The sequence below is a fragment of the Neophocaena asiaeorientalis genome, unplaced genomic scaffold, assembly GCF_003031525.2.
Source record: "Neophocaena asiaeorientalis asiaeorientalis breed wild unplaced genomic scaffold, Neophocaena_asiaeorientalis_V1.1 scaffold722, whole genome shotgun sequence".
In the NCBI taxonomy this organism is placed as follows: domain Eukaryota; kingdom Metazoa; phylum Chordata; class Mammalia; order Artiodactyla; family Phocoenidae; genus Neophocaena; species Neophocaena asiaeorientalis.
The window spans coordinates 1,276,179-1,287,321 of record NW_020175686.1 but is presented as its reverse complement, the minus strand read 5'-3'; the positions used below and the strand labels follow the sequence as shown (position 1 = coordinate 1,287,321).

Sequence of the window (11,143 nt, the reverse complement as noted above, 5' to 3'; positions counted from 1 at the left end):
AGTCCATGCTTTTTTTTTTTTTTAATTATTAATTAATTAATTAATTTTTGCTGTGTTGGGTCTTCGTTTCTGTGCGAGGGCTTTCTCTAGTTGTGGCAAGCAGGGGCCACTCTTCATCGTGGTGCGCAGGCCTCTCACTATTGCGGCCTCTCTTGTTGCGGAGCACAGGCTCCAGATGCGCAGGCTCAGTAGCTGTGGCTCACGGGCCTAGTTGCTCCGCGGCATGTGGGATCTTCCCAGACCAGGGCTCGAACCCGTGTCCCCTGCATTAGCAGGCAGATTCTCAACCACTGCGCCACCAGGGAAGCCCCATGCTTTGGTTTTTTTCTGATGTTTTAAATTGACTTTTGGCATTAAGAAACAACGAATAAGCTGGTGTTTTCTCTATTTTCTGAAAGGGTTTGCAAAGAATTGATATTATGTGGTCTATAAGTAGTTGATAGACTTTCTCAGTGAAGCCATGAAGGCATGACTTTTTCTTGATGGGGAAATTTTTAATTACAGCTTAATTTTTTCCACTTGTTTTCAGTCTATTAAGATTTTCTCTTTAATTTTGGGGTCAGTATGACAATTTATGTCTTCCTAGGAATTTGTCCAGTCCATCTATGTTAACTAAATTTTTGACATAAATTTATAATATTATTTTATAATATGTATTTCACTTATGGTATTAAGTGAAATACATAAATATTGATTTTTCACTACTCCTTTATTATTGATTTTCATAATTTGGCCTTAATTTTTTTTTATTTTCTTAGTTTAAGCCATTCTTTAAAATACTACTAATAAGGCAGTTCTAACTCAAATTGACTCAAAAAGTTATGGGATCTGATTGAGATATCACCAAGGATAAAGAAAGAAGATCTAGCAAAACATTCTTGAAGCCATGAGGGACAAAAATAGAATTAGTTATCGATTATTTATCTGAGCCCCAAATTATTAATAAGCTAGTTATTCAATATAAGCAACATGGGTCAGTGATAATTAGAGTTTAAATGGCTTGACTACTAAGAACACAGCAATTAATTGTGTAAGATTTTGGTTATTTAAAATTTCAAAGTTCATAATTGAATTTACTTTCTAAGTATTCAATGATAACTAGTTTCTAATTTGGCAAAGATTCAGATAATAATGCTCATGCCAAATCAAGTTTAAACAAATTTCGTCATTGCTCTTTCAAAGATTAGATGAGTCAGAAAGGAAATAAGTCATTAATTTTTCACATAATTTAATGAATTATAAATGAAAACATATATATATATATTACTCTAATAAATATATTACTTTGTGAAAAGATCAATGCTTGCTTGAGTATAGTAGTTCTCAAACAGAAATGTTACTATGTACCCAGACAGATTTACAAATATAAGGTGACAAACATTTAAGTATAAAAAGTTTTACAAATATGCAGTAGAAGAGAGAATTATATAATGAAACCCATAAACCCATCACTCATTTTCAACAGTATGAATAACTTGTCTTTGTTCTTATTATAGTTTTTCCTCTATTCTTGTTTGGGCATTTATTTTGTAATTTCCACAGGGATGACTAGTGACATTTAAAATTCAGTATTTCTACAAATCCTACAGTGCACAGGAAAATCTCACACAACAAAATATTTGTCTTAGCTAAAATACTAAAAGCACACCTTTGAGAAACACTTTTAATAATAAGATGTTACAATACTGATCATATTTTGAGCCATAGTACTCATTGGGACAGATGTTCAAATCTATATTGCAGGAGGATAAATATTTAAAACTACCAAAAGGGAATTTTTCAAGGGTAAAAATAAGCTTGAATTAATAACATATTTATACATTATAAAATTAAATCTGTATTATAAACATAATTTTGAGAGAAGTCTTGCCCCATCCTCACACTAACTTAAAATAAAACTATAATCCTAAGGGGAAAAAAAACAGTTTCTTCTTCATATGTCCTTGGGACTTGTAAATTATGTACCAAGTAAAGTAGGAAGTAGAGGCTGATTTGTACATTGTACAGAAGTTGAATAGGTTAATATATAATAGAGTTTAAGAGCATGGACTTGAAACTAGAACACTTGGATTCAAAACCCATCTTACCACTTTTAACTCGGAATTTTTGGAAGAGTTACATTCCCCCTCCGTTCTTCAGAGTTCCATATACAATAAGGGATAATAATGGTCTTTATATTAGAGTTGTCTGTGAAACCTAAATGAGCTTACCTGTGAAATGTGTCTTAGAATATGGGTACATTATAAGTATTATGAAGTATTAGGCATTGACTTTGCTGTAGTTTTTGATAATTTATAGTTTGTTTAGGAAAATGAACCAAATTTAACCAAACTGTTGATTTTATCTGTATTTTATGATATACGAGTACTTAATATCAATAACAGAAGATGAGCTAGATCATCTCCACAAATTACAGTTGGTGATAAGAGTAATGATAATTTACCGAAACTAATCTAACATTCTGTAGAACACTCATTTAATACAACAAACTAAAAAACTTATGAATTAGCACCTATTAATATCATGAGTTGAAGAAAGATTAAATAACTTGTGAAAATTGAACCAAACCTTTTCTACCAGATAAGATAGTGCCATGTAACCAATATTAATTTTTGAATAAATAGATATTTTTTACATCCTTCTCCAAGATTACCAATATGCCTTCTATAAACACAACCCATATTACAAAATATACCATTTCTCTTCCCTTTATGTTATCTGTGCCTGTACTGGTACACAATGTTGGATTTCACTGTGTCATATATGAATATGTGAACATTTCTTAAGCTACGGCTGATGGTGCATTTTATTTTTTTAGATAAATTTTAGCACAGCAGAATATTGTAGGCTTATCAGAATCAGTCATGTGGTGAGATTTGTATTCATTCTTTAAAAACATCCAGATAGAGATCTATAAGAATCCTAACATTATGAATCTTCAGTGGCACTGCAGATGAAGAATCTAACACAATAACCAATCATTTAAAAAGGTCTGGTGGAATGAACATAATATTTGGATTTCCATAGTCCTGGGTTTGAATATTAACTCCCCATCCCTCTAGATGTGTGACTTTGGACAAGATCCTTTGACAATTTGGGGCACTTTATCCATCTGTATAACTTCATTAGGTAAAATAAATAAGTTGAAAGATGTGCATTATGTTATGCCTTATTAGTTTAATTATTTCTGGTCTTCTTCAGCAAATGGCAGAGAGGCCGGTAATATACCACAGGCGGGGGCTAAAAATTGTGACGGAATTTTGGCAGAGATAATTTTTCAAACTAATTTTTTTGATATTTCAAGAAGGAAAGACTGTTTATTCTTTCCTTTCTTATTACCAGCAAGTAATTTCAGGGTGCATCTTAGTTTTCCACAATCTATCTCTTACTTCTACTTCCTTAAATTTATTTTAATTTTCGTCTATGCAAAGCAATCTCTCCTTCATTCTTGGAGTTTATCATCCCTTTTTGGAGGAATCATTTTGAGAGAGTTATTTAAATATGTAGATGATACTACCCAATAAAATTATAGACACAACATGGAAAAACATATGTTTTATCCAGTGAAAAATATCACTATTAGTGAAGATTGATCCTGTGAACTAACCCTGGTATGATGGCTACACTTGTGATGAAATACCAGCTAAATGTTTGACCTTAACTTTGGTGTTGATTTTCAGGGATAAATACTGGTATAGTGCACAGCTGGTGATCTGACAGCGTGACATTGATAGCGCCAGTATTCATCTATTTTTTATAATTAAAAAAATTATTTTTTTACTGGAGTATATTTGATTAACAACGTTGTGTTAGTTTCAGGTGTACAGCAAAGTGATTCAGTTATACATATACATGTATCTATTCTTTTTCAAATTTTTTCCCATTTAGATTATTACAGAATATTGAGCAGAGGTCCCTGTGCTATACAGTAGGTCCTTGTTGGTTATCTGTTTTAAATATAGCATTATCTGCCTGTAAATCCATCTTTTCATCATTTATATTTGGCACAGTGCCTCAGCTTCCCATAAAGGAAAGGTCATTTGGATTCCATATGAATGCTGATTTTTAAAAATGTTATTGCTGTTTACTATAAGAGCAATAACTGATCAGATTTTGTAATCATCTTTTCTGCTTTTATGTTTTTAACAGGTAACCCATTATTAACCAGCAGAGTCAACATATTAATTAATGTCCTAGATGTCAATGAATTTCCTCCAGAAATATCTGTGCCATATGAGACAGCTGTGTGTGAAAATGCCAAACCAGGACAGGTATCTTATCAATATTGTTAATTAAGAGTGTATAAACACCCACTATATGCATGTGTTTTAGGTTATATGACCTTGCATGAATATACACACATGGATCTTATGTCTTCATAAAAGAATCCATAAAAGATAGTAAATTCTTTTGAATTAATGGTATATTTTGGATGTGGAGTTAATACCACAGGGGATAAAGTGATGATGGCCTAGTGAATATTCTTTGTATAACTAAAAGTTCTGGGATTGCAGATTACGCTGTTTTCCATTTGTATACTGTGGAATTTCTAAAGACCTTGTGACTATAAATCCAGGAAGCAAGAAACTTTAGACTACATTCTTCTATAGTATTTCTTGCTTTGCTCACATGCTTTTATGAAGGGTACATAAAAATTCTTAAGCCCTTGAATAATGGAAAGCTTTCTCTGGTGGCCTTGAGTAGAGCATCTGGGTTATTCAAAATATCTGAATTACATTTTCTTATTAAGTATTGCTATGGAGGGAGGTTCTAGTGGGGAGAGGATATGAGGAAGGACCATATAGTTGATAAATGTTATCGTCAAAATCCTAGAGTTTATGTGGATCATGGTGGGTAGCTAGCTTTTTTCTACACTATTATAAATGAATGAGTGAATATATAATATAATATGATATAATATAATGTAAAATAACATAATATAATAGGAACCAGGCATGAGCAAATGCTAAGAGTGTGATGTGAAACAAGAATATAATTAATCCAATATTGTATACCTAGGTTCCAAAAGAAAAATACATCAGTATGCTTTGCTTTGCTATTTCAATTATCTTTAAATAGCATAACTACTCATTTAAGTAAATTTGAAGTTTTAATTCTTACTTGAAGAAATATCTCAATATTTAAAATGGTATCTTTATTGAAAAAGTTCCTGTTATAATATCTAGTATTTGTTTCAATTTGAATGTTTTCTACTGCTTCATGGAATATTTGTCCCATAGTTCTAACCCTGTGATATTCACTAGCCTTATAGGTATTAAATTAATATTAAATAAAAGTTAAAGTGTATGTTCTCATTCACACATGCCCCATTTCAAGTGCTCAGTAGCTGTATGAGATGGGTGGCTACCGTCTTTATCAGTATAGATGTAGAGTATTTCCATCAGTACAGAAACTTCTAGTGGACTGTGCTTCTCTATTACTGCTTTTGATAATTTGGGGAAAGTATTAACTTTATTACAGTATGACTTAGTCATATTTTACCAAGTGATAAATTTGAATTATTAATTTTGAACAGACACAGAAATACATTTTTTTAAAGTTTTAATGCTTTATCACTTTAAATGCATCCAAAATTTACATGGAGTGAACCCAGTGCCTGATTTATTGTCTGAAATAGTAGATGCTGCATAAATGTTTACATAAATAAATAACCTGAAGTGGTTATTTGCAGAGTTATAAGAGGTTTACCAAAATTCTACAACTTAGCTATTCTCCACTTTTCAGAGCCTTCTACTGCCACCCCAAAAATCCAATCCATTATTTTTAGGTAATTTAGGAACATTAATGATTTCACAGCAATCAGAATTTTGTAATGCACTAAGTGAAAGCCTTTTGGAAATAGAACTCTATTTAATGCTTCTATGTTTCTCCAGTAAATTAAAGAGTTTAAAAAGTTGGGAATAGTAGAAGTTATTAGAGATAACTTGATTTTCTTATATTTAGACAAAGTGGTAAAGAATCTGTGGGGACATTGGAAGCTCTTTTTTGGGGCATTCTGCATCTTATTTACATACAAAAAATAACCCTGAAATGTCTGAAATGTAGTATATGAGCATTTTCTGCTTTTGACCCCAGCCATCCTGACCCTTGTCTAGAAACTATGCATAGGAACTATCTATCTCTTCTGGACTATAATTGAATATGTATGCATGTATATATGTATGTATGGCTTATTTATCTATCTATCTATCTATCTATCTATCTGTGTGTCTATCTACCTATCTGTGTGTCTATCTTCAAAAGAAGTAAGAGAAAAGAAAGATGATGCTATATAAATCAATAGTGATTTATATGATGAACCAATGAAGTATGGGAGTTGTTTTACTTAGGGCAATAACTCTCAAGTGTCAATTACAGATAAGTACCAGTTTATACCAAAAATTTCATCTCCGTATGCTATTTTAAAGGATGTTTCTTCATTGTAAAGTTACGTTCTTGATAAGTTTTGATGTTAATTTAGTAAATAATTGTGCTAGTTGATAGCAAAGGCAAAACAAAACAGAACTTCACAAATTAATTCCCAAAAATTTAAAGAAATTTTAGGGGTGAGATATAGTAATCTGAGCACATGTGAAGGAAAGTTGAAGTTTTACAGGGTCTGTATGGCAATTATTTGACTAAATTGCCATATTTAGCCTTCGGTGTTGAATCCATGACAATTCTAAAGACTAAATAGATCCTGTGTGACTGATTTACACTAAAATAGGGAACTGAATTTCTCATTAGAGGACCCATTGTCAAAATACAAACTACTAGTACTGCACTAGACACTCGAAGCCCCAGTGTACACATTTGTGTGCTCCTGTGTGTTTCTGTGTGTGCCTACGAGCACACACAGCTATATGGGAAGGTAGATCATAGTCATAAGACTGGGTTTCAACCATGGAATAAAAACAAAAAGGGGTAAATAACTGACATGTTTAATGGCATCAATCTAAGAGTACAGGATGCAGGCTTTGCCCGCTGGGAGCAGAATGTCATACTTGAAATGTAAGGTCTTCCTCTGGCAAATTCAAACTTAGTCTAAGAGTGTGGTCACCTGATCAGCACACTGCTTTTATCCCCTTTAGCACACACTTCCTGAAATTCTTCCTGATGCAAAACCATTGGATATGTTAATAAAGAAATACCTCAAAGCCATTCTGATTTGTTTACATATATAGTGAAATATCAGTTTCATAGTTTGGCCCTTGGAAGTTAACCTCCAAATTCTTAAGGGCATCTCACTGAAGTATCAGAATTTTAACTACTTAGATTACACACTTATGGGAACAATTTAGGAAAAATTTTGAAACAAGGTTAGTCATACTTACTTCTTAAGAAGAAAAATTCTGTGAAAACACAATTTGTATCTTATCCACTGGGGGAAAAGAAACGGAACAACAAAAACAGATCTACATCCTGTGTATCTCTTTCTCATCATCTTACTTAGTTATGAAAATAAAACTCATTCTCACAAACATAATGATACTAAAATTTTGCTTTGCAAGGACTTTTAAATAATCAGGTTAGAAAGCATTTATTTCATGTAATTTAAAATGCAAGCAAGTACATTTTAATTTTATTTTGCTTATTAGTGAGAATTTTCAATGGCATTAACCTTTTTAGTTATGTAGATATCGATTTGGAATTAGCCCATACCCTATACTTGTACCTGCTGTTATTAAACTGTAAATATTTAGCTACTTGTTTATAAAAAATATTTGTAAATAATTGGCCTACTGATATGAATTCAAAAAATATCATTTCTGTTTACTTGCATGTCTCACTAAATAAACTTATTAGCCTGGTGTGTAGAGTTCCCTTTGAAACTGATGACTGATTTCAAGTCTCATCTCAACTTTGTTTCAGATAATTCAGATAGTCAGCGCTGCAGACCGAGATCTTTCACCTGCTGGGCAGCAATTCTCCTTTAAATTATCACCTGAAGCTGCCATCAAACCAAATTTTACAGTTCGTGACTTCAGAAGTAAGTTTAACCACATAAAAATTTACCTTTTATCATGCAACTTTGTAAAAGGACACAGAGGTAGAAATCCATGCTCTTCCTAAAAGCACTCAAGCTCATAAAATATAGAAAGGCATATATAAGAAATACAAAATTTTATGGCTAGTAGTAAACTAAATGTTAACTTATATAGACTGTATCTAATGAGGCAAATTACTTCCATTTATAATGTGGACATTCCCTTAATGAGTCAAACAAACAATAAGCTATCTGGGAAATTGAATACTTTTCATGTTTTAAATATATCATTTGTTCTACATGCACTGTTTATACATACAAGTAACTGTTTTATTTGAATAACACATGGTATGGCACAGGTCAAAAATACAGGCTTTGTAATGAGAATGATATAGGTTTTCACTCCCCTTGCATTACTACTTAATGGCAGATTATCGATATATTAAATTATACTAAAGAATTTCAACCTCATAGTTAAAATAAATTAACCTCATGGTTCATTTATTAAATACAATAATGTATGCAAATCCTTTAACACAATGCCTAAAACCTATTACCTTTAAGGTAATTTTAGCTACCACCTCTGCCATCATAACTACACTTACATTTCTGCCACCACTGCCATCACTATCACTAATATTATCACGTCTGCTGCTACTAAAATCTACAAAAATATAAAGGACACTGGATTAGATATAATAAGGCTAAGTACTGATCAGTTGTTCTGACTTTATTTGTTCTGTGACTTTAGATATTTTATCTCTTCTAAGTTTCTGTAGACATAATATCGGGAATAAAAACTCCTGAGTTCATAATATTGGGTAGAAAAAAGCTAATTCTTGCTAGATTCTATGCTTATGGAACAAATGAGCAAGTGATAAGATGGATGATATAATGATGATGATTGATAGGAATCAAAGGATGCTTTGAGAAAGTTAAAGTTAGTTTTCTTCAAATACTTGGGGGAAGGAAATTAGAGTCACAGAAGGAAATTCAATAAGATTTGCGTCATCAAATAACGTAATGTGAGGAACGGCTGGGAATGAAACAAGGTCCCAATTATGAAAGGCCTTATAGGTAGGGATACCACATGTTTTATCATGGAAACTGGAGTATGTTTGAGAATAGCAGTGGACAGTGTTTGTCATTTTAATTAGAGCAGCACATCTAAAACAGGGCTGTCCAAGTCAAACTGAACCATAGGTCAACCTGTCTATAAGTCATTTAAAAAGTGTATAACTTAAATCCAATGACCTGAGAAGTCTTTGAAAGGTTTACACAAGAGTTTAACATATTCAGATTTGCACTTTAGCAAGTCAGTCTGGATGCAGTGTGGAAAAGACAATAGAAGGATACAAAACTATTTCTGATACTCTTGTAGAAAATGGATGAGAGAGTCTTGGATTAGGACAATCCAATGGATTAAGGTAATGGCTGTGAGGATAGAGGTGAGTGGTTGGAGATAGAATACATAGAGCTTCATTCTAGATCTCTTAGATTCCATATATAAATATGATGAAGAAGAAAACTAATAAGACTTCTAGATCATTGGCTTGGTTAACTAAGTAGATGGTCACATCATTCAGGAACAAAAGTATTGACTATTTTCCACCATTTTATCTTTGCTGGAGAATCTATATATGATTAATCATAATAATATGAATCAGATCATCTTGCCTCAAAGTATATTATTTTTTCATGATCTGAACATGTATTTGCCACTCATGCCATTTACCATATCCCCTGTTTTATCTTGATATATTTTAAGTGTAACTGTAAGTTTTTTTGTTTAAATGGATAGACACTTTTTTTCACCTTTCTTTTTTTTGTGAGAACATTTAAGTTCTATTCTTTCAGCAAATTTCAGTTATAATGTACAGTGTTATCAATTACAGTAACCATGCTATATGTCAGATCCTCAGACTTTATTCATCTTATAGCTGATAGTTTGTATCCTTTCACCAACCTCTCCCTATTTCTCCCACCCCCAGCCCCTGGCAACCATTTTTCTACTTTCTATTTCTATGAGTTCTGCTTTTTTTTTTTTTTTTTCCTTACATTCTGCATATAAGTGTTACCATGCAGTATTTGTCTTTGTGCGGTCTATTTCACTAGCATAACGCCCTCCAGGTTCATCCATGTAATCACAGATGGCAGGGTTTCCTTCTTTCTTATGGCTGAATAATATTCCATTGTGTGTATATACAATATATATTGCATTTTCTTTATCTGTCAATCGATGGAAACCATTTTATGGGTGAAAATGAGGTTTAATATGTCTTTTTTCTTCCCACCATGGACAGCATAATGAATTCTATATGGTCACATATCAATAATAATACTGGGTTAAAAATAAATCTTTAAAAAAGGGGAGACTGCCTTTTGACATAACATGTTCAAGAATAGCAAACCCCCTAGCTCCCTAAGTGCAAATACACCAGAGGCTCTGACTTCCTATTTCTATTAATCACTTTCATCCAGGTTTCAGGCTTTAATCCTTGACGGTTCCTTTCCCCAGACTCAAGTATACAATCATCAATGGCTGAAGATTTCAATATTGATTCAACTAGTCCCCATTTTTCTATTTCTACTGTCAACACAAGTGCCTGACACCACTGACTCTTACTGGGAATATTATAATAGACATTTGGCAGGTTTATATTTTGTTTCTCAATTAAAAAATATCCTCTGTGTAATGAAAAATAGATATTCCCCTGCCAAATTCTATCTTATCACATAAAGTCTTCTCAGTTTTGTGCTTCCGACTGAAATGGGTATAGAGAAGGTGCCTAATTTTTCATTGTTGCAATTATAATCTACAAATAGAATGAATGGAATATTATTGATATAGTAACATTTTTCTGACACACTTGTATTTTAATGAGTACTATATCTTTCTAAAATTATTTTACCTGATTCCAAAGTAGGTATCATGTATGGCTACAATGGACTAAATGTTAGTACATTTCTAAAAAACAGCAAAATGTTTCTGGGAGTGACTTCAGTAGACTCAAAAAATGAAAAAGTGTTATGAATAAAACAAAAATTCCACTTTTATGTACAGAAATAAAAGAAGATGGGGCTTCCCTGGTGGCACAGTGGTTGAGAGTCCGCCTGCCGATGCAGGGGATACGGGTTCGTGCCCCGGTCCGGGAA

General features: G+C 32.5%; 1 protein-coding gene across 2 annotated transcripts in view; it reads left to right on the top strand.

Moving 5' to 3' along the window:
• The window catches only part of CDH12 (cadherin 12), a 278,088-nt gene that overhangs the window by 261,557 nt on the left and 5,388 nt on the right, over nucleotides 1-11,143 (top strand). For both annotated transcript variants that reach the window (XM_024732038.1, XM_024732039.1), the window contains 2 exons: nucleotides 4,150-4,271; nucleotides 7,873-7,990. In XM_024732038.1, coding sequence (XP_024587806.1) covers nucleotides 4,150-4,271; nucleotides 7,873-7,990 — 240 coding nt within the window. The remainder of the gene's footprint in view (nucleotides 1-4,149; nucleotides 4,272-7,872; nucleotides 7,991-11,143) is intronic.